General features: G+C 38.1%; 1 protein-coding gene across 3 annotated transcripts in view; it reads right to left on the reverse strand.

Moving 5' to 3' along the window:
* NAV3 (neuron navigator 3) overlaps positions 1-25,396 on the reverse strand; it is a 369,647-nt gene that overhangs the window by 149,211 nt on the left and 195,040 nt on the right. For all 3 annotated transcript variants that reach the window (XM_007454822.1, XM_007454823.1, XM_007454821.1), the window contains exons 9-11: positions 22,130-22,245; positions 5,786-5,894; positions 4,733-5,116 (exon numbers count right to left, since the gene is read on the reverse strand). In XM_007454822.1, the coding sequence (XP_007454884.1) occupies positions 4,733-5,116; positions 5,786-5,894; positions 22,130-22,245 (609 nt within the window). The remainder of the gene's footprint in view (positions 1-4,732; positions 5,117-5,785; positions 5,895-22,129; positions 22,246-25,396) is intronic.

Genomic DNA, 25,396 nt, shown 5'->3' on the forward strand with positions numbered 1-25,396 from the left:
TCTTGACTGTTTGTCCTTCATTGCTTATACTTGGGGTTTGAGGTGATACCTTGTCATCATCTTTTTTCAACAATGATCATGGTTTTTTCCCATGGTTTTACTATCTAGTTGGTTTGTCTATTTTTGTGGGTATTTGGAAAGATTCGCCTATGCCCCTACCATATCTTCCTAGAATTCCGTTTTTACATTCAATATCTTATATCAGAAACTGTATATAACAATTAGCTATTTGTTATGACATGAAAACACAGGGCATCTAAAATGTGTGTGTGTGTTTTTAACCTCCAAGGAACTTTAGTTCAGCACCTAGAACACCAATCAGATAATATCAAGGATTGTCCCCTTGATCAAAGGTGCTAGCTAAGAAAACTATACTAATAATGAACGATTGCTGTGAAGCTCTGTTATATTTGTTTGTAAAAAATCAACTCCTAGGAGAGAAATGTGGACAAGTAGACATGTAGACAACTTCACAGGGTCAGTATGTCAAGATGGTTAAGAGTGCAGACTGGAGCCAGACTGCTTTTAAGTTCAAGTCCAGCACTGCATGCATCAAGAAAGCTTGAATTCTCAGAATGCCAATGAATTAACTTTCTGAGTTCTACCTAAAGTTACTTAACCTATCTATGCCTCAGTTGTTTCATCTGTAAAATGGAGATAGTAATGATATGCTTATCTCTTACAGTTATGGTGACCTAGCACATAATAAGTGCTATATAAGTGTTGACTAACATTACTGGCTATTTTTTCCATTAGAATTTCTACATTCACTAAAAATAACTCTCATATCTTGAATATGAAATGAACAGAAGCATTGTGATTAGGAATATGTGGTTTCCCATGTACATCCTTTAACCCAACTCAAGTAACCCTGCCCTTCCCAATGTCTTGAATGCTTCAGTCATCACAAAGTTTCCTAAAGGAGAATTGTGGGAGGATCAGGGGATTAAAGCAGCATTAAAGTAACCACCTCCCTTTTAAAAAATGTCATTCTCCAGAATTAAATTACTTTGCGTTTGGGCCATTTAAAGCAGGATTTTAGGTTATATTCTTGGCCCAACTATTTATCACTGTGACACCTGCAGATAACTTCAATTTCCACCCAATTAAAATATGTAACTTTTCCCCCAGTTTTCCAGAGTGTTCCTTTTTTTTTTGCTTTACACATGGAGACTTTTTCAGAGAGATTCATTATAAGTAAGAGGCCTTCCTCTGACTAATTCCTAATTACTGGCAGATTCACACCCCCAAGTGCTTAAAGTAATTTTTAGAAGAGAAGAAAGAGATAAGCCTTTGCATGCTTCAAGAAATCTCGAATTCTCCGAATGCCGATTAACTAATTTTCTGAGTTCTACCTGAAGTCCGTGAAAAAAATGAAACTCGGGCTTCCCTGGTGGCGCAGTGGTTGAGAGTCCGCCTGCCGATGCAGCGGACACGGGTTCGTGCCCCGGTCTGGGAGGATCCCACATGCCGCGGAGCGGCTAGGCCCGTGAGCCATGGCCGCTGAGCCTGCGCACCCGGAGCCTGTGCTCCGCAACAGGAGAGGCCACAGCAGTGAGAGGCCCGCGTACCGCAAAAAAATGAAACTCCTTTCCCATTTACTTCATGACATTCCTTTTTGCATGAGAAAAATATCCGAGATTAAACACCTTCATTCATTGCTTTGTCTTTTGAGCCTTCTTTGTCCCTTTAACCACTAAAACATACTTTAAAAAATTGGGAACAGTTAACTTTGTGATTCAATTCTTTTCATGAATTGTATAACACAGACTTTTCTATGCCCTTTTTTCTTAAAGAAAACATCAAATTAAAATTCCCCTGGGGTATCTTCCTATCTTTTAACTTTAGGCTGACAAATCGGGCTGCATCCCACTAATGTTGACAATGGTACACTACACATGCTGGTGAGCAGTGAGGAAGTACAGCACATCCTGGGTGTCCTCCCCATAACACCCCAGTCACCCCTGAGCCGAGAGCAGTGACACTGCCTGCTGACCACGTCTAGTCACGCTCCATCCAGGGGACAGAACTCTGAGTCATTCTTTAAATTTCAGTGTCCTGTACTCTACCATGGGAAAGAGAACATGTATAAGGCCAAGCAGGTAAACACCATCAGAGGAAGTTCTCAAATAGGATTTGTATTATTTTTACTTAGTTTTTCTTTTCTTCTTCGACTTTAGACACTGAGTATGAATGACTCAACACAACGCATTCAGACCACTAATGCGTCCTTACATGGACTCATTTGTGGGACTATTCAAGACCTCCTCTGAAGGGCCAACAGAGAACAAAACTGCAGAACAGAAGTGAGAATCAGGTTTCCAGTGAGGCAGGAAACAAGTAGGAAGTACAAAGAATATACCAGTATCTTAAAAATTTCTCATTAGTTCTGCAGAGACTAGCCAGCTCTCATCAGACCAATTTCCTCTTCCTCTTGGGCACAAAGATGAACACTGGTTCCTGGCCTTGCTGTCAGTGAGATGGGGCTGCAGCAGTTCTGGGTAAGGAAATGTGGGTAGAAGTCATAACCCCCACTTCCAGACCGGGTACATATGAACTATTCTTACACCACGGTTCTTCCTCTCTTTTGCCATCTGTCTTTTGAAATCAACACCCAGGGTGACGTCGGCAGTCTGGTTGGATAATAGCAGAGTTACCTACCATCCATCTTAGTCCCCAACTGATGATCAGAAACACCAGGAGGGGTTTTATGTGAAGGAGGAATTAACTTCTTTGTGTTAAGTTACTGAGATTTTGAGATTTCTCTGTTACAGAAGTTAGTTGCCTAATACCGCTAGAGTCCTGGAAAATACAAAAATGCTCCTGACTATAGGTATGCTGGTAAAATATACTACTATAAGCAGAACTCAGTTTTTAAAAAAATGACTTTCAAAAACCCCTTATCTAAGAATGTATATACATACACACGTACATACATATGTACACATACTACTATTCATTTATTGAATAAGTGAGCAACTATAAAAATATAAAAACACTAACATGTGAGTATATGTGGGCCAGTACTGTGTCTATATTGTTCACCACTGAACACACAGTGCCTAGAATGTTGCTTGGCACATAGGAAGAATGCAACAAATATTTTTGAACACATACATACATACATACATAATTCAGTTCATGATCTCTCTTCTCTATTCTTTTCCCAGGATTCTTCACACCTCTCACAATTTCTACTATCTCCTATATAAGATCATATCCTATGATTATTAGGTTATTAACCATTAGGGTAATAATTACTGATAAAAAATGTAATTGTGATGATGATGATAATTTACTGAACACATATTGTGACAGGCTTTGCGCTAAGTGCAATTTTGTGGGTTATTTTCTTCATTCCTAACATTTCATGAAGATTTTGCAATTTTATCCTTATTACAGAAAGGAATTTGGATACATTAAGCTCTCAAGGAGTTGGCAGATAGCAAATGGTAGAAAGAGACTTAATTTAGACACTCCAACTCCAGCAGCAACTCAACTGCTTCCTACCCTAATTAACAATAACCTGTCTCCCTAATTCTAGACCTTAGAAACTCAGAGAAGGTGGCCACCAGGAATGAACTGGTGGGTATCAGGATATCAAAGCAGAGCTGTTAAGTCTGATCAAAAGCTCTTTTGTACTTTTTAAGGTCTTGTTCCCATTCAAACAAGCTTTTCATGACCGAAGTCAGGAAAGGTTACTTGTACAGAAGAATGATTTCAGAGACCTGTCCTCTCAGATGCATAAGGACAAAGAAGAGGTAAAAACCTGGACTCACATGAAAAATATAGATAAAGCTAGTTGGGAAGCTTTTCCTTTTATTATAGAGCCTAGGTTTTGAAGTCAGATGTATCTGAGTCCTAATGCAAGTCTAGTCTTTGCTTAGCTTTAATACAGTTGGGGCCAAGTGGGATCAGTTTCCTTATCTGTAAAACAGGTATAAAAATACTTACCTCATAAGGGTTGGTGGTGGGGAGGGGGTTAAATGAATTAATGTCCTTTAAGCACTTAAAAAGCGTGAAGTAGGTAATAAATTTTCAACGTGTCAACTACAGTTATTAATAGAGGTAGTTTTAATAGCATATCCTATTTCCCCCATTGGGGCTCATCCTCAGACTGAACTAAATATTCCAAATTGCCAAAATGCTTTTGAGAGTTTTATAATCACAACTCTTTTTTGGAATGTAACAGAAAACAGAAGGAAAACAGGGGTTAACATAAAAAATCTGATGCCATCAAAAGAGAAAAAATAGATTGAAATTTTCAGATCTAAAACGATTTTCTCTCAAGTTAGATTGGAGGTGTATAATTGAAGAATGCTAGAAAATCTGTGTTCCTCAAAGCAGTTACAGGCAGCTTTGACAAGCCAAAAAAAAGAATCAAGCAGCTCAGCAAAACTCCTCCTGTCTCCTTCCCACGTCCTTCACTACAAAATCTGTTATTTAAGAAGCATGTGAAAATCACTCTGAAAAACACAGCGCACATGTGTTTCTCTGAACTAACAATAGAAAAAGTTAATGGATTATAATGAAAAGACTTTACAGAAATTTTGGACATTTTACTGTTCATGAATGATTAGAAGGCTGAAATACCCCCAAATAACCTTAGATTTCTCACATTTTCTAATGACTTTATTAACTAACCTATATCCCCTTCCTACAGCTACTGCATTGTAGTAGACCACCTCTCTTTACACAATTCTGTTAGAGACCGGGGCCCAGGGCCACTTACCCACTGTTGATGTCATCAGCTCTGAGACTTTTCCCAAGGATATCACCATCACTCATATATCCACCAACATCGACTTCAGAAGACATGTCCAGGTCACTGCTTGCTTTCTCACTCATGTCAATCTGTGACATGTTTCCCAGCCGAGAGACAGCAGCTCGACGGAGAGGCGTAGTGTACATGAACCTTGAGGGGTCTGTGTGGATGAAACGACTGGTACTGCTGCGAGGGTAGCCAGCACCCAGGGAGGGAGCATCTCCAGCCTGAAGTCTAGGACATGCCTGGCCCAACCTCCAGGTCATGGGAGTGGGTCGACCTGTCAAGTTGGGTATAGTCCTGCCATTCACTTCCGTCGTCACAGTGCTGTCAAATGTTGTCTCCAAGGTGCTGTCAAATAAAATAGAGAAATCACTATATTCTGGTTCACCTGGGGCCATGGACCCAGAATGCATGAAGACAGGAACGCCTACAGTTGAGAGTCATTTCTTAGAAGTATGTCCATTTTCATGAAAGTCAAATTATACATTCATTTTGAGATTCTAAACACCTCTGCAGGTATCAAAATGTAGGAAGGGGTATTCATCACAGATTTTTTGCTTTCAAAAGAAACGCCATCATTACATTTTAGATAAAACAAAATATTGTTTCACATTCTCAACCAACCCTTAATTTAACCCATTGTAGCCTTCCCAGAACTTTTCTGGAAGTTAACTACAATTATGTTTGAAAGACACTCTACCACCTCTCCTCAGATGCATTTTAATTACAACTTCCACCGTTGTTATTTGAGGCAGGCATGAAAATCCATTTAGCAGTGATGGTGTTAGTTTCAGTAGCTAATTCAGTTTAAATGGGAAATTATACTGAAGAAGAGATGGATAGGAGAAAAAAAATCACTGGGTAGGGCTGAGAAGTCACCAGTTGACTGTCATATAAAATTTAAGTGAGAAAATAGTAAAGGAAAACTAAAATTCCTTCTTTATCATTACAAGAAGTTAAATGCTTAATTGTAATTTTTTCTTGATTGGCCCCAAAATAGGCAGAATTGAAGAAGACCTGTGACTTATCTGGGTCCCACGGAGACTGGACATAGTCTCTTCTAAATTCTGCCTCAAATCTGCTATGTTTTTAACTGTTCTCATTCTTCTTGTTTCAGGGTCTTCACCTAGAAAAGTAAGATAATAACAAATTTTTTATTCATGCCATTTACTGTCCTGTGAATAATCTGAATAATTATATAGATATAGATATGAGTTCCTTTTTGCAAAAGTGAAATAATAGGTAGAAAATTCCAAATGACTATTATTATCTGAAATTATAATTTTTTTCTACAAATAAAATGTGAATAGAAACAAATGTAATGTTACAAGTAATAATTTGAAGTGGCGATAATACAATAGTATTTCGTAGGTCTATGACCTTAATCATTGCAAAATGAGAGAGTCATTTGGAAATATACTGTACAGTGCTCCCTGTTTCTAAGCTTAATTTAAATATCTGAAACTGTTTGGATCCTAATTACTTTCATAATCATCTATTTCAAAGTGTGCTCAGAATAGCTGAGATAAACTTGACTTATGAAGCAAGTATATATTTATACTCTGGGGAATCAGACAGAGGCTTTTTCTCATAGAAGCAATATCTTTTTAAGTCTTTTATTTTATTAGACTCATGAACGAAGATCCAAGAATTGGATAGCTTTATTTTTAATTATTTCTCCACTTTCTACAGGGAATCAAAATATCCACATGTGACACCAGAGTGCCAGTAAAGTCTTAGGCATCTAATCCAGCGATAAGTCTACACATAAAATAAACAGCTCTGCCAGGGTGACAACTGTTGGCCTTGTTCAACCTCTATCTGTCATTTGGGGGCAGAGGTGCCATTCAACCATTTTGTTTATGGCCATGTAATAATTCCCAGGCCAGTGGCCATTGAAATTGGTGAATCTGGATAATAAGAACAACATGGAAAGGAAGGAGAGGAAACATAGTCTTAATTCTGTTTAATTTGGACTCAGGAGGATGCCCAGTGATGAGGATTTTTTTTTTTTTTTTTTTTTTTTTGCGGTACGCAGGCCTCTCACTGTTGTGGCCTCTCCCGTTGCGGAGCACAGGCCCCGGACGCGCAGACTCAGCGGCCATGGCTCACGGGCCCAGCCGCTCGGCGGCATGTGGGATCTTCCCGGACCGGGGCACGAACCCGTGTCCCCTGCATCGGCAGGCGGACTCTCAACCACTGTGCCACCAGGGAAGCCCGAGGAATATTAAATAAAAAGAAAGAAGGAATAAAAAAAGGGAAGGAAGGAAGCGGAATGAATGGATTAAGGGGTGAGAAGGTATAGGAAAGAAAGAAAGGAAGAGGATGGCAAAGGAGGGGATGGTAGGGAAGGGAAAGGAATGCAGAAGGGATGGAAGGAAAAGAAAAAAAGAAGGAAAAGCGAAGGTAGAAAATGGCATGTATTAAATTCCAGTATGAAAACTGTCACATAGACAAGTCAAGATGCATATCTACCATCAGTTTTAAGAATACAGGTAGATATTCAACCTGTTCATTTTTCTTCCACAATATTCATGCCAGGTTAAAAAAAAACACACACACAACAAATGCACACATTTAACATCTATAATAGAATCTTAGAGTTGATGGGGACTTCAGAGATTGTCTTGCCTCACCTCTCAGCCAATGAGGGAAAACTCTTTTTGTCACTAGCGAGGTGGCCATGGGTCTCTGCCTAAAACCTCCAAGATCGGAAAGGCTTCCTCCTCTCCAGTAAGAGGTGATTCTTTCCAATATTAGGCCAATTAGGTCTCATTATAAAAACAATTCTGAGGACGAGTAATGATTTGCCCCCATTTAACTTCCACCCAGGGGTCGCAATGGCTCTGAAACCAAATGAATAATTTTATATCACTTTACCATGGCAGCCACTCAGAAAGACAAATGCTAATTTCTTCTTCAGCCAAACACTACTACACTGTTCATTATCCTTCATCCTGAATGGTTGCCAAAACAACCACCACTCTGCTGCCAGCCTGCAAATCTCTTCCTTTTAATTTACCAATTATTTGAATGATTGAAATGCTTAATAACTGTATTATTATTTCAGATTTAGAAAGTACTGAAAAACTTCCCTAACTTCCCTGTGTGTGTGGACACACACACACACACACACACACACACACACACACAAATGGAATATTGCTCAGCCATAAAAAAGAATGAAATAATGCCATCTGTAGCAACATGGATGGACCTAGAGATTATCGTACTAAGTGAAGTAGGTCAGACAGAGAAAGACAAATATCATATGATATCACTTATAGGTGGAATCTAAAAAAATGCTACAAATGAACTTATTTACATAACAGAAACAGACTCACAGACAGAGAAAACAAACTTATGGTCACCAAAGGGGAAAGGTGGCAGAGGAGGGAGTAATATATACACATTACTATATATAAAATAGATAAACAACAAGGACTTACTGTATAGCACAGGGAACTATACTCAATATTTAGTAATAACCTATATGGGAAAATGATCTGAAAAGAATATATGTGTGTGTGTGTGTGTGTGTGTGTGTGTGTATAACTGAATCACTTTGCTGTACACCTGAAATTAACACAACATTGTAAATCAACTATACTTCAATAAAAAATAAATTAAAAAAAAGAAATAAGAATATGTTGTACATGGCACAACTTTTCTAACCCTAATTCAAGTCATACAATTTCTAACCTCATAGATTAACATTATTTTAAAATTCAGAACTGTTAATAACCCTTAAGACTCTAATTATATTTCCTCTGGAAATTCTTCCCAGCCTTCTCCTCATAAATATAACACAGCATATTTGAGAAATGGCTAGAAAGAAGTCTACCTCTTATTTCCAAACAATCTGGCAGTATGCTGAAAGAAAAAGAAGGCTTTGTAAGGAAAATCTTGAAGGGCAGAAAAAAATATCATTACAGTCAAAGGAAAGGCAGAGGTGAAGAGATTTTACTTAAAATGGCAAAAGTAACAGTGAAGGATGAGACCAAACTAGAGACACATTAAAGCTAATATACAGTCGTTTATCTAAGATTTCACACAGTAGAGAAGCCTAAGATTCTAAGTGATGGTAAGAGAAAAGTCTTAAAGGAGAAAGTGCTGAGATGACTTTTATTGGAGGGAGTAAGGTAGGCAAGTCATTTCCCTTACACAAGTTCCAAAAATACACCATTACAAGTTCCCTATCTCCTATCTCCTAGCCCCTTCCTTTGGGGAGAACTTTGACTTTGTAATCAAGCTGCATCTCAACTACTTGCCAATTGCATAATATTAGTAACACTGATATTTGAATTACTTTCAATATCTTTTTTACATAAACTTTAAGAACAGTGTATTTTCAGACATTCCATTTCACTCAGTATTTTTTAACACCTTCTTTATCTCCTTTTAAATTTCCTTCTTCCAATCCAACAGGCATCTTGGACCCTTGGATTCTTCCAATTGAATCCACTGTTTGTTTATACAGCTTCCCTCATGTTTCAGAACCATCACTCTCTCTCTCTCCATTGTTTTTCCTCCTCATGACATCTACTCATGACACTGCACCACTCACGACAGACAAATGGACCTTTTCCTCCCAATACTTACTGAGCAAAACATAATTGCTGCCTCATTCATGTCAGGAAAGATAATAACCAAACCAAAATTTCTTGCAGCAAATGTTCTCAATGACCCACGAAAGGCAAGATAAAGTTAAATGCACTTACAACCCCCCCAATGATTGCACAAGCCTGAAATATCCTGTAAATCTGTATCCAAATCCCATAAATAAATAGAGAAACGGGGGCAGGGAGGGAATCACAACTGTGAAAAGGCCAAATGTAAAAGCGCAAATACCATTAAATATTTAGTAACAAATAAAAGTTAGCAGAAAAATGCACATGAGAAATTTAGTCACAAAAATGTATCCCCTTTCACTTTTATAATCTCAAAGCCAGCTACTATTCCTGGAAGAAGCCTCCTGTCAGACAAAATAGTAAGGGCTTACACACATTTTCCAGAACGGCATATTCTGCAATTTGCTTTGAGTTTTTAACAGTGCAAACTACTTTCTCTTTGCTTGTAACATCTCTTCTATTAGGATGTAACAGGCTCTATTAGAGTAACAGGCTCAGTTCGGTGCTTTTGCATTTTTACTTAATGGCAGACAGACCATTTAATCTGTGCAGTCCTGCCCTTACTTTTCAAGCTTTAATTACACACACTGTAATTAACACTGCCAGCCTTTGTCATCTTTTAGGAGGAAATCAAATTACATACGAATGAATCTGATTCACAGAGAATTATGTCCTCTACACCAGCTATATTACAAATGTTATTTTTTAGAGTACAGCTGCCTGATTTATTTGGAGAAATCACCCTAGTTTTGTGGATGACCCCAAAGGTGAGTTGGATAGAAAATTTTTCAACTCATCAGGTTAAACCAGACACTTTGGGGGAAAAATAGCAAAATATGGCTAACAGCTTTATCACTACCTTTTAAATATTCTCCTTTATAGTTATAGCACAGACCCTAGTCTGTCTGATTTATTAGGATATCCAAGAATAAAGAGTTGAACTCAGGGAACTCTGCCTAAAAACTAACTTGGAAGAAGCCATTTTGAGTCAGAAGCAGAACCTAGTCAAGCACGTAGCAGAAATCCTGCAATTCTTGTGTGCTGTGGGCTTGGATATATTTACCAACTTAACATGCATCATTACTTAGGGAATTGCATTGCAATGCTTCATTATCCTTATATGATTATTCATATCAGAGCTATTTGAATAAACTCTTCCTCTTACTTTCTCATTTGCATCTTTGAATACTGGCATATGCTGGGGGAGAAAAAAGCCTTAAGGAGAATAATCCCATAAATAAATTAGCAGATGCTCAGTTTAAAAACCATGGAATACACAGACACCTATTGAGAGATGACCCTCTGACAGTAATGCTCCAAGTTATTTATGTACAAAAAGGTATACGTCATATACACACCCAGCCCACAGCATGCTATAATTTAACAGAACAACCAACACATGCTTTCAGGGGACTTTACTCTGGTCATATCTTTGAAAATACTTACATAAGAGGTACTTAGAACAAGATAAATGCTACCATTTTCAAGGCAAAAGACAAATATTATTTGATTCTACCGTTTCAGAGGATCAAGAAACGAAAAAAGATTCTTAAGGATTAAGACTCCCCCTCTTGCCTTTGTACTGCATGCAGGGTTTTTTTTGTTTTGTTTTGTTTTTATGAGAAGCAGTTCATCATGGAAAGCACACAATGGTGAAGAAGGAAATCTTCAGTGTCTGAGCACCTGGTGTATTCAGATTCAGAAATCACTATTCCTGCAACTGTGGAAACACTTACTCTTTTAAAGCTAAACTAACAAGAAAAATTGAGCGATATTCACCTCTGCTGTCTCTCTAAGCTTTCTTCTTCTAAAGCTGGTTCACTAAGATTCCAGAAAATCTCATAAAACCTCTTGTAACAGGAGGGTCTACATAGAGAATAAAAACAAACCTATATTTGGCTTCAGCTGTATGAATCAGAAACAAAGGGATCACTGGTCTGGTTTAATTCTTTCGAATTTAAAGAGTCCTATATGAAGTCCTTTGTGGAAATACACACTGACATAAAAGAGGATGTGGTCAATGGTTTAATGCTTATGACTTTTTGAAGAAGGCACCATTTGATATAAATATGCTACAGTAGAGCGCTGAACTTAGATATAACAATTAAAACGTATACAGTTTAGCTATTCAGGCAGGTGGCCAAACTGAAGAATTACTTCAGACACTGTTGTATCTAATTAATTAAAGATTATTATCAGAAGTTACTCCTAAGAATCATGTTATCAAACAGGCCTACTTTGTAAAGTATCAGAACAGTTCACATGCATCTACATAGTAATTTAAATAGTTATAATGTACACACTCAGAAGTATTTTTTGCCAAACACTTCAAAAAAATGTGAGTAAAGCTGTCAGAAGAGGCCTCTGCATTTCAAGTATAACTAGAATGTATGGTACTTGTCACCGAGGTACAAACAAGGCCATCTATTCAGACACCACTGAGGCAGCAGAAGAAACCTCACTATACAAAAAATTTACCCACGAGGTCCTTCATTCTTCATTCCAAATCTGTGGTGAGTCCACCTTGAGGGAAGTTGAATAAATAGGCCCCGTTAATGACTGAGTAAAACACAAATTTGGAGTTTTAAAATGTTAACACTTATTTATGGATGTGTAGAGTGTACTAGACTCCAGGCCAATAATGCCCACGGCAGGTGGTTGCTATTTACTTTCTCCATATACACTTTACAACTAGTTCTCACGGTTCAGTTTTCTGAAGACAATCATTTCAAGAAACAAGGAATTTAAAATTGTTTTGAGTAACTACGGTTTCAAAAACATCAGTCAGAAGAACAGAAGCTATTTGGCTTATGCAAAGAGGCAGCTTCTGAAAATTCCATCCTCCTTTTAGGAGCAGACCCGACTTACCTAACAAGTCAGTGTAAAGGGCCTGTTCCAGGTCGCCCAGCATTGTCAGGATCACATCCTCATCCAGATGCGCTGTGCCTTCCCGCAGGCAGCTTTCTCCCTCCTCTTCGGCCCAGCTCCTGCCGATGCTGCCAGGCCTGGAGGACACATTTTCATCTTCGGACCGGCTGTCTTCATCACTCTCACCTTCCAAGCCTTTTCCGGAAGACCACTCTTCTAAGCTCTCACTGCCTGCATGGCTGGCGGGCAGCAGGTTCCAGGCCCCCGGGCCCCTGGTGTGGTACAGGGACTGCACGGACCTTGACAAGAATCTGGACAGCGAGCGCCTCTCTGCATAGCTGGATTCTCTCTGGCTGGCCTTGGCGGCATTTCCAAACCAGTTGGAAATGCGCACAGTGGGTCGCCTCTCCCCCTCACTGGTGAGGGACAGATTGGTCAGAGACTTTTGCTTCTGAATGCAAGCTCCCTTTGGCCTTACTTTGCTCTGAAACACAGAGAGTTCAGCTGGCCGCTGCATGGCTCTCCTTACTGGCTTCTTCTTTTTCAATTGGACTTCATATTGTCTTTCTGCACTGAGATGCCAACTGGCCCTTTTGGTTTTAATTAACACTTGGAATTCAATAAAAGCTCAGGCAAGGCGCAAACATTCACGTTAGATTCTAGAGCTATAGTACAATCAATGAGTTGCCCACAATTCAGCTTGCCATGTCATGCCCCTCATCAGCAGTACTTACAAACATTTTGCTTGTATATATTGGAAGCAGAAAAGAGTTCATCAAAGACACTGCTCCAGCTGAAAAGTAGCACAGGAAGCCAACTACGTTTTCCAGTCTTTATCCAATCACATGTCTCAGCAGGGCGATGGGTCCACATTTCCCTCTATCGCTTCTGTATTCCCAAACGCGAGGTAGTGAAGCACCAGCGATGTCTCTGGCTTTGCTTTTTTTCCCTGCCTCTCACCAGCCCTTCACTGATCTATCTGGGTCTGCAGCCCTTTACTCTAGAGGAACTGACAAGGTGCAGCATTTAGAGCCTCCACATCAGAGCCCCATAAGAGCAGATTAAGCACTGAAGCCAGCCCTGCACGCGCCTCTCGTGTTTTAGTATTCCACCTGCATTCTCAGATCTATGGCTCTTCCTTGCTGCAGTGGATGCTGCTGGCTGCCATGGCAGCAAACATCCTGCTAAATTAAAACAGAGGCACAGAAGCGGCTGTCCAGCCTAGTATGCCACAGGTTTCAAAGCCAAGCCTGAATGAGATGCTACACGATTAACCCTATGCATGTTTAAATCACTCTCGGCTATCCCGCCTCAGATACGGAGAGAAACACACACACACTACATACACACTCACTCACATTCATAACACACACTCCACGACACTGAGAACGACAGACTAATTCTCTATAGCTGCAGGCAGCTGAAGCAGGCAGATCTGTCTTCTGAATGTTGGGATTTGTGCTGTAAAAGCACAAATCAAATTCAAGAGTGTAAAGGACCTAAAAAACGGAGCATGACACTCTCCGCCGGCAGACAGATAATGCTTTAAAGGGAAAGACTTCACCTCCTCTTTTAAAGAACAAATCCAAGGGCTTTTTATTCTGAAGATACTTAGTACAATCCTAATCTGACAATAAAAATCAAGATTTATTCCTATACAAAAATAGCGCAAAAAAAAAAAACCTCAAACGTTTTTTTTTCTTTTTTCTTTATGAGAATGAATATTTTCACTCAAAGCGTATAATTGAAAGTTGATGGCCAAGTCTGTTGAAGATAATGATGCGACAAAACCCATAAAATGTATATTATGTTTTTTGAAATAGAGCATTTTTCTTAGTCTATTCCATAAACCTATTACTGTATAATTAGCTCTTTAATATTTTGATAAAAAGCAGAAAACCTAAAGGGTAAATTTCTTATATTTATCTTGTACTGGTTATAATTACCATCCTGAAATTCTGATTTTAGGAAAACTTTTAAAACACCTATCAGGTATAGTAGAGACCATGTACCACTGAGAGTTAGTGAGAAGAGCATCAAGGAAAAGCTTTTCAGACTTTTCTGCCCATAAACATTCCTCACTAAAAGGGGTCAGCATGGAGAAATAGATTCAAATATTCGTGTCATTCAAATTGATAAAATTCCGTAGCATTTTCTGAGCTAATATCATCAAATTAATTCTGATTTTTCACCTCATGTTGCTAACTTCAGCTAGGGGGAATGCTCAGTCTTTTAACTATGTAAATTAGCATTATAATGTACACTGCCTATACCTTTACATATGATAACAACTTACTTTGCAAAGTTAATTATTCCTTATGCTCAAACTCAAGGGTGTATGTAAAAGGAAATTAGATGGAAAGAAGGGCAATCATTTGTGATAAAAATTTTTGCAATTAAACAAACCTGTGAATTATGAATACTGATTCTCAATTTTTCATTCTTCCAAAATAATTTATGTTTATATAAAATGTGCTTAAATAAAATGAGGGTACAAAGGCTGAATCATAGAAACTGACAATTATCCTTCTAAAAACATCATTTTATAAAGTGTTTTTCAAAAGATCAAAATGCTACCCCACTTTGGATTTTTTCATCATTTGGAGTTATTGTGATCCAGTAAATCAGCAGATTATAAGACTAAATTTGTTAAGGTTTTGAAACTTTAATGTGTTTGATATGTATTACACTAAAGGACACATGCAGCATCCTCTAAAGTCTTACAGATTCACAAAAAATGGAATTCTTACGCTTTAGGCATCAAAAGTTAAACTTGAGCATTATAAGTGAAAGCAATAATGATGCCCTCTCCTTATACAAGGATACTTGTGTACCAGTCAGCTTAGACCAGTGGTTGTCAAACTTGAATGTTCAGAACCTCTCCGAGGGTTTAATACAACGTAGCCTGCTGGGCCCCAGCCCCATCTCTACTCATTCAGTCGGTCTGAAAGGGGCTTGAGACTCTGCATCTCTAACACATTCCCAGGTGATATAGATACTGCTAGCTCTCGAACGAACCCCACTTTGAGAACTTCTAGAGTGAGACTAGAGACTAGTGGTTTTCAACTGGGTCCTCCCGAGGGGACATTCAGCAGTATCAGAAGATAGTTTTGATTGTCACAAAGGTGGGTGTGGTGCTTCTGACATCTGAGAGGTAGAAGCCAATGATACTGCTATACACCCTATAATGACAGGAACCCCACTCCCCAAACAAAGAATTATGCAGACTACATGTTGATAGTTCCAAGGTTGAGAAATTCTGGCTTGGACTACATTATATTGTATTTACAAATGATTTAGAAATTTCAGCGGCTTACAGAAACAAAGATGCACTTGGCTCACGTTAATGTCCACTCTATGTTGGCTGAGGCTCTGATCCAGGTACCCTTTATACAAAGACCCATATTGAAAGAGCAACTTCAGTCTAGGATATGTTGATATCATGATAGAGGGAAAAAGAGATAAGAAACCTAAGCTTCTGCTCAAGAATGGCCCATGTCATTTTTCCATTCACATGTCATTGGTCAAATGAAATCACATGGTCCATTCTGATTCAGCGGGGCAAAAAGTATAACACAGCTGTAGGGGTGAATTTAGGAAGGAACTACGTCCAGTGGAGACAGCAGTGAGGGGCTGGCTATTTTGAAGATATAACCCGAAGAGAGAAAAGCACCAAAAGGGCATTTTTGCTTGTTTCTTTGTTTAGAGATATTGTCAACTTGTAGTTATAGTAGCTTTTCCCCTGGGAACAACTACATGGGTCCTTAAGTTTACCTCGAACAACAGCAGGGAACCCAATTATTGCTTCTCTAGAGGCAGGTATCTCTGCTTGCTTTGGGTGTACATTCATACATGGGTGTATTTATACTTACTTGTATTCAATCGTTTATTTATTTATTTATTTTTGATAGATTTATTTATTTATTTATTTTTGGCTGTGTTGGGTCTTTGTTGCTGCGCACAGGCTTTATCTAGTTGTGGCGACTGGGGGCTACTCTTCATTGCGGTGTGCAGGCTTCTCATTGCAGTGGCTTCTCTTGCTGCGGAGCACAGGCTCTAGGCGCGTGGGCTTCAGCATTGTGGCTCGTGGGCTCCAGAGAGCATGCTCAGAAATGTATGTTACACAAGGTGGAGGAGGAAGCCTCCGTGTATGAGACAAATATGCCCAATCAATACTGAAAATGTGAATCGCTCTAATTTAGCCAAGACCTCACATAAAGTAGAGCTACTATAATGTTCTGAAAAGGAATGCTTTTGAGCTCTTTAGTAAACATAATTACAAAGTAGCTATTAAGTAAAAGATCTAAACTGATTTAAAATGACCTGAGCTTGAGCATCTTAATCTTTATAAACACCCAAGAAAAAGGCAAAATAAGTGATCATTTACACAGGTCTTAAATACCAAATACTTCCCATTATTCAATACAAAGTCTGGGAAGTCAGGAAAAAACACATGTAACCATTAGTTTATCTCTCTGTTCAATTTAAATTCTTACTTCTAAAATGATTTCCTGAATTCATCCAATTATTTAATTACATTTTTACAAATGACATATTGGCTTCACTGATTCTGATTCAGTCTGGCATCTATCACCATTTTTCAGTGGAATATAAATTCTAGATAAAGGTTAAAAAGTGGATTAAATAAATGTTATACAGGTTGGTAGACAGTCTTATGCAAAACAAGGGGCATGTGTGAGCCTATGTATTAAAAAAAATCTAAAAACTTTCTGAATGATTCCAGTGGAATGAAAAACAAAGCTCACTTTGCATTTGGCAGGATCTTTTGGCACTTGATGAAAGGGATGGTCTCTGAAGCCAAATTCTTTTTGTCAATGAATGAGAGAATAAAACCCAAGCCAAAGCAGTAAAATCTAAACCATCAGTTCAGCTGGACTTGTAATATTGAGGTCATGGCATGAAACTTAAGGATAGGCTGGAAGCAAGAAGCTCACTTGGTCTTTGTCACAAATTATATAATGCATATCACCTGACTGTAATAATTAATAGAACCACCATCATCAGATTGGGTAAATATCACAGTTTCCTCCCTAAGAACATGACAAATAATGGGAAACTTGAGAGAGATACATAAAGACTTTGGAGGGATAAAAGGTCTCCAAATTGTAAAAGTCTTGAGTTTTCTCCAGCATATGCCATTTTATTGTGTAACTCATTTCTGATACTTATCTTCACACCACAATTTAACTACGTTTTTAACTTCTGCTACCACTTAATTATGAAGACACTGTTCTTATAAATTCAAATGAGTTACTGCATAGAGGAAATGTAGAGCTAAGCCTCTCAACAAATCTGCTTTTCAATGTGAACTATTCAAGTTTTCTCCTTAACAGTATCATAGATCTTTACACGTCATGCATCTCACAGGTCATGCAATAGGGATGCTTTTCACATTTGTTTAAGTACAAGAAGGGATTTCCCTGGGTAACACAACAGAGAAGTGCAGGGAAGGAGGGAGACAGAGTCTCTGACGTGGCTTGTTCAGGGGCTCAGACATTTTCTACAAAGACCTTGAGCTAATATTCTTCTGCTTTAGGTTCTGTTTTCTCTACATTTGTTTCACTCGAGGGTGAAGGAAACTGCCAGCAGCTCCAAGCTTTCTTCTGATCAGCTTCAGGTCTAGTGGAAAAACGGAGTGTCTCTTTCCTAACAGCCAGGAAAAGTTCTGAGACTGATTCTCATTGGTTCTGATTGAACTGAATTGGGTCAGTTGTCCACTCCTGAAAGAGTCACTGTGGTCAACGGAATGGGTTGTTCTGAATGGATCTGCTTGGGTCAATTTCATTTGAACTACATGAACAGAGATTGATGGGGCTATGGTTCCCCAGAAGAAAATCAAGGGGCTGTTATTAGCAGATGCAGCAATGGATGCTGGTCAGGCAAAACTATACCAGGACATCGAGGTACGTCTACTGTGAAGCAAGTGGTGTTTAATATATAGAGCTTCTAACTTGGTTGAGCCAATGTAACTTTGTATTTTTTAAATTATTTCCAGGCTCCTCCAAATTTTATAGGCTTCAAAAATTCACAAAACCTGGATCTTATCCAGCCAAGACTAACTCCATCAGAGTTCTCTATTATTTAGGCTACTTCACCTGGAGAACAGGACAGATTTATTCCCCACTGAGGTCCCCACAGCAACCTTTAGCAATAAGGCTTCAACAGTAGCACTGGCATTGAAACTGGCATTGAAAATCATTGAGCTACTCAAATCCCAAAAGTACCCATTTTTACAATAAGAAACAGACAAAAATAACAAGTAAAACTTTTTTTCAAATTACTTCCATTGAAGTTGTTTCTTCCTGAAATATTATTTCCTGATTTCTTTACCCATTAGAATTCTACTATACACATGTGTGATCTTCTTTTAGGCCCTGTATAAATCTTTACAGTTAAGTTAGTTGTTCCCATAAATCTAGTAATTCAATTATTTGTGGTGTTAAAGTTTATTTGTCTCTTATTCCTCCATAGGAGAACTCATGTCTTAGTCATGTTTGTTTTCCCAATCCTTGGCATACTTGGCATTGATAACGTACCTGGCAATGATTACTGAAAAGATGGATGGAAGAATAAAACCGTATCTCACAACAATCCTGAGTTTATTAAGCATCACTATAGTCACCTCACAAAAAAGGGAACTAAGGGACAATGCAAACAACAAAATAACGGCAGTGCAGAGGCCAGGATTAATTTTTTCTACTTCCTAGAACACTTACCTGCTCATATCTCATGCTGTCTTTGAAGAAATATTCTAAGGGCTAGTCTAAGACGTGGCATTAAATTCAAGTGTGCATGTGGTTTGTGGTTTCCCTAGCAGCCAGAATATAGTAGCAACAAGAGAAATTAGATAGAGAAAGAAAGCTGTGGAAGGGGTCAAGGAAAGTTGTTTTGTTTTGTTTTAAATTAAGATTGCAGAGATGGCAGCATCCTGTGGGGCTAAAGAGAGTCGTTTGGTATAGAGGGAGATAAGGGAGAAAAGAAAGTAATCCAAGGAAAAGTGAAGTAAATAGGTATAAAATGCCGTACATGGGTAGATATGGTGGCAGGGGTTTGTGAAATTCTTTTCTCTCTGCTTAATTTTTTTTTTAGTGATATCAACATCAAGGTCATCAGTTAAGAGAAAGGATGGGAGAGGTGGCACTGTAGCTTTGTAAAGAAGAGATAAGGTATAAAATTGTCATCTAAGAACAATCTCAAGTTCTTAGATGACAAAAAAAGAGTAAATGCACCAGAGAAATACAGAATGATTGCCGGGCAGCATTAACTACTCACTTGAAGTTGGTGGTCATGAATGTAAAGTGAATCGCATCAACACATGATGTGTTTTTCTCTAGGTTCATTCATTGCTGGTATGGACCAGGTGGAGACCTGAATGTTACTAGGTCTGTGGTTTCATCCAATGAGAACAATGAAGTGAAAGAGGTGTAAGGGAGTAAAGGGTATATGTAAAAGTAAAATCACATTCAGTCACTATAGGAATTCATCTGATTAAGGAAGGAAGAAAGCATATGTAGAGTTTGGTGAGGGTAAGTAAATGGTGGTGGGATCAATAAATTGGGAATCTTAGTAGAACCAGTGTCAGAGTCAGAGAATGAAAGGAAGGGCATTGAAAGGATAGGAGGATGTCATCAGCAAGAGTGGGGTGCATGGAAGTGAGATTATAGAGAAGCTGCAGATTCCAACGGTGCCCAGATGTAGGGTACGAACAGGAGAATAAGTAGCTCAAGGAGGGATTAGAAGGCAAGATCATTAGAAGAAAGGCCAGGGTAATGCCAGCTCTGCCCTTGTCACTGGCCTACTTCCTTATGACTGTCATCCTCTCATCACTGGTCCACCAGTATACTCTCATCTACATTTCTCCAATTATGGTACTCAATTTATAGCTTTCTAATCATAAATATCTTTCTTTCATGAAATCTCAAGTTTGCATTGAGAGAAATTTTCAGTACTCCAGTATAGACTCATTTTAAACAAATGATCGTGGGAATGACATAATCAGATAAGCCTCATTTCAGCACTTATGTGCTATTTTCTTTCTTTTATTCCTATCTAAATCATAGATTCAAATCTATGATTCTATATCAATACTTATTGACATAAATTAATATTACACCTTCTAATAAATCCATCAGGCTATTGTATAATGTTAAAGTCTAGTTTATTTTTCACTTTCAAATATTCTATTAAAAATCAGAACATTAAATGGAAATTAAAAATGTTTTTTTCCAGTTTTACTGAGATATAATTAGCATGTAGCAGTGTATTAGTTTAAGGTGTATAACATAATGATGTGACTTACATAAATAGAAATATTAACTGGAAGTATAAAAAATGATTAAATGGTCAAAAGAATAAGAAACTGGAGGAAAAAAGATCAAACATGGGTTACTGATTCAATCAGAGATACTAAGCGATATACTGATTTCAGAAAAACAAGGTTTCTTTGTGAAAATCACATAAAAATTAGAATTCAAAGTGTACTTAAATGCATTTTCTCCTACAGACTTGAGCTCTAGTACTTTGTAGGCATATTGATACTAATTGAAGACATGCATGAGTAAAGAAATGTGTGAAACGTTCCACACTATGTTTAAATAATATCTAGTCACAATACAGATACATATCATCATTCACCAAGGGGCTATCTGGAGCTACGGAAAACCAACACTTTCTCCAAGTGCTTGAAAAATCTACAAGCATCCCTATAGCTATGCCTTGCATTACCATTTCTGCCCTTACCCTGAACTGGCCCACTGTAATCTCCACATGAAAACTCTGAAGCCTATGATACCACTGATGTTAATTCCAAAAGGAATCCTTGGGATGTTGTGCTGTCATTGTTGTCAATATCCATTGATGGATACTGCAGTAACTGCTAATGCTTGCCGAAGTGTTTCAAGTCTGCTGAAGTGAGGAAATTTCTTAACCTCCAAATTTGTGATATGGCTATGCTCATGAGCTTCAGAGCAATACTTTGAGTTCTAGGATTACTCTAGCAATTTTTAAAATTTAAATAGTTCTTTTAGTTTTTTCCTTAGGAATATATAAGAGCTGAGCCAGAGATTTATTGGACCAAAAGACATACCTCTACTGCCATGCATTCTTATACTTGGAAACGCATAAAATGTTCTTAAACTGTCTTTCCCCTTAGAAGCAGTATATCACGTTAAGAGCCTACTTAGTTCCTATATTATATATTATATAGGTCCATATGGCCCTATATATAATAAAATTATACCAAAGGGCTTCCATATGTGCCTAGGCTTATCCGGATCCTAGGAAAAATAGTGGACTAAAGCTGAGAATCTGACAAATGGGGTCTGGAGTATGTATATGTCATTTTTCTTACATTATTTATATATAATGAGATATTTCCATAATTAGATTTTTCCCAGAACACACATTTGGAGCCACTATGTAGAAATGTTCAAAATAACACAGAACTGTAGACAGAGCAGGGTTGGAGGCCTTGGAAATTTTACATTGCCATCTGATCATTAATATTTTTTTAAATCTCTAGATATATTCAAGAACTGACTTATTAACAATAGAAGATTCTCCAGGTCTTCTCTGATAGTATTCAACTAGACTGAGGGCAACCATGACTTAAAATCTCAGCCTCTGAGAGCACTACCATTCTTTACAGAATTCATTACAGAGCAACAAAGAGACCATTCTAAGCAGAATAGTCAAATACCTAAGCATCTCTGAAGCATGAAATGTACACAGTCCATTTATGCCTAAGGGAAAACAGTATAGCATAAATATGATTTAATAAAAAGACTTATGGAGAGATCATAAAAATTCTGAGTTTGACCTACCCACCAATCAGGTCACTTACCGGATATCTCCTCTAGGCACTGCTTAGCTGTCTTACTGTATGATAAATCCATCTTAGTAGGACTGGTACAGGAATCGGCAGATGGTAAAGAGGTACCTTCATTTTCTGAATGTGCTCTGAAATTAACCAAGAAGACAGAAATACCAATTACTGTCACCAGCGACTCATCAAAGTTTTCTAGTACAAGAAGAAATCAATGTATTAAAAGTTTTCTATGAAGGTAAGTGAGCATTTCTTTATGTCTGGGACATTCCAAAGTTGTCTGTCTACAGGAGAATTTCCTTACTTTTCATATACAACCCAAGTTGTAGTGAGGTATTAAGTCATATTTCTTAGACTTTTCTAAGTTTGAAAGCTTGTAATTACCAATAATTGACTGCACTTTTTCTGGGCAAAAGACTAGAAAGGATTCCTTTTTTTTGCTGTCTTAGAGGAAGTCTGGCTAAACTGTGTTCTTCTGAGGATAATAAAAGCACTGAAAACACCCCTAAAATTATTTTTTCCATGCATATTCTATAAAATATATCCTAAAATACAAAGTATAAATAAAATAAATATTGACTTTGCTATGGGCTATAAATGTCACTATGATGTCTTAATTTCAGAAAAATTAAAGTCAATCAAAAACAAATTCTCATTCTGACAACCCCCTTTTATAATACGTTTTATAGTTGTGTACATATGTTCATGGGTATGTATTTGTGTGTGTGATTAACATGTAAAGAGTAGGTCTAATCAAATAAAAAGCACTCCACAGAGGGACTGCATACGTTTTGATATTCCAATTTTCATGCATTGCTTCTTCAAGCACAGGCAAATGTTTTAAGAGGCACTATCTTTCCTTATGCAGCTTCAAAATCTACATATATTTGGTCAAAAACACCACATCTTTAGAAAGTCCACAGCGTGAACTACAAGAGAAAGAAGGAGACAAGACAATACAGCATTGTACACTGGACTTTGTTCTTTATAGTTATCTCATTTGCTTGGAGTCCCATTCCTAGTACTGAGTTTGGACCATGGCAAGTGATCACTAAATATTTCTTACTTTAAAAAAATCTAAAGAGAATATTTATACGTGAAAGAAAAATTCAGTATATCTTTAAATCAATTTTCGCTTACTATGTTACTTTTATTCTAAAGCCTGGTTTTGTGTGAGAGAAAATAAAGTGTAATCATTGATGCCAGAAATATTTTCTATTTATCTGATGGATCTAAAAACTGAAACGTTTGCTCATTAGGATTTTAATAAATCATGGAAAACTATATGCTGTATGTATGTATGTATATAGGAATTGACATATTAAAAGAAAGATAGAGCCATGCAAGAATTCATACAAAGCTGTGCCTTGACCTCCAGTGATTTCTGGCAGACACTCCTAGCTTACTGTAACTTAAAACTAAATATAAGGAGCACAGCAAAATTCAGAAGAGGACATGCTGTTTGAATGACAGGATATACCATTAAGGCCAGTAAAAATGTCAATGTTGTGAACATCAACAGACATTTTTAGTCTTCACCTTCCTTGGTATCTTGGTAGCATTTAGAATAGCAGACCATTCCTCCCTTCATGAAACTCTCGTCCTTGGCTTCTACAATAAAAATTTTCCAGTTTGTTCCCCATTCTCTCTGGATGCTACTTTTTTTCTCTTTGTTCTCTTCTTTTACCCAATCATTAAATGTCATGGTTGTCGGTAGTAAAAAACAAGGGCAAAGGTTGGGGGTTCCTCAAAGCATCCTAAGCTTCTTCCAGTTTGCATTGTACAGTCTCTCCAGATGATCTCAAACATACCCATTGTATTAGTGATTGCCTAACCACACATGAAGTCCAAATTCAAACTCTAACCCAGAACTTTTCTCTGAATTCCAGATGTGAATCATAACTGTCTAATTGACATTACCTCTTGATTATCACAGAGATAACTTAAACCCATCTTGTACAGAACTGAACTTGTGATATTTTCTCAACAAACCTGGTCCTTGTTCATAGTGCCCCTGGGTGAAACCTTTAGGGAGCCTAAGAGGCTTTGCATGGTCTGATCTCTGTCTGCCTCTCCAGTGTCATCTTGCACTGGACTCCCCTTACCTCTCTCCCTTGTGGTCACAAGAATCTTCTACCCACATCCTATAGCTCCTGGCCTCAACAGGTCCTTTCTACTTGAATATTTTCCTCCCATGACATCCAATTAAATTTCTCCCTTCAAGTCTCAGCTCAAGTGATTCTTTCTTAAAGAACCATCCCAAATTTTCAGGTGAAGTCCCAAGTTACAAATACTTATTTCTCCCTGTACCTATCTTGAGCACTTCATACTCTCGTAACATGACATTTGTGTAATTATTTGATAAATGTTCATCCTCCAAACTAGAGTCCATTCTCGATGTTTAAGCTCATCATTGCACCCCAATGCCTAACCACATGTCTAGCAGATATGCTGCACTCTGCAAATATTTGATAACTGAATGAATAAATCTTATCAGTAGTGATCATAAAATAGTGTCATTGGTGGGTAAAACATATAGAAGGAAGCATGGTATAATGGTGCATGCTCTGCATTTGGTTGTAAAACTTAGCTCTCTCGTTAAACAGTTATTAACTCATGTGACCTTGCTAAGTGACTTAGCCTCTCTGAACCTCAGTTTGCTTATGTGTAAAAGGCAAAGAAAAATATGTTCCTCGCAAAATAATTGTGTGCTCAAGTGTTATTATTACTAAAGGCCTGGAAAGGCATTCTCCTGAGGCATGTGGGATTCTGGTCAACATTATAATGTGGGGAATATATCCGGCTCTCTGGGCTGTTTCTTTTCTTCTCTGGTCCCCACGGTCTCCTATGTCCCCTGTCTATTGCCCCTCCCCACTCACTTCTAAAGTTGTTATCATCTATTCTTCCACTTGGGCTCTTTTCTTGTGAGCCACTGTACCTCCCTGGCTTATTCCTTAGCCTAATGTCCATGAATGAGGGGAAAAAATTTCTCTGAAGATTTCTAAGGATTGTTACTTGCTGAAGCCATTTAAATGGAGAGTATGGAGTAAGATAGGACGTCCCAGGGAAAGCTTACTGGCTGCTTGCCAAGAAGCCTCAGAGAGGCATGGTGCCTGGGTGAACTGGCTGGGAGCCAGGGTTGGCCTACAGTCATACAGGCTCAGAATTCACAGACTGGTTTCTCAGATGCTGAGTCACATAAAGTAGTTCACTGGGATGGCTGTCTAAAGCCCAATGCCAACTGATTTTTACTAGAACAAGACCAGAACAATTACAGGAACCAGA

The sequence above is a fragment of the Lipotes vexillifer genome, unplaced genomic scaffold (genome assembly GCF_000442215.2).
Source record: "Lipotes vexillifer unplaced genomic scaffold, Lipotes_vexillifer_v1.1 scaffold1325, whole genome shotgun sequence".
NCBI lineage: Eukaryota > Metazoa > Chordata > Mammalia > Artiodactyla > Lipotidae > Lipotes > Lipotes vexillifer.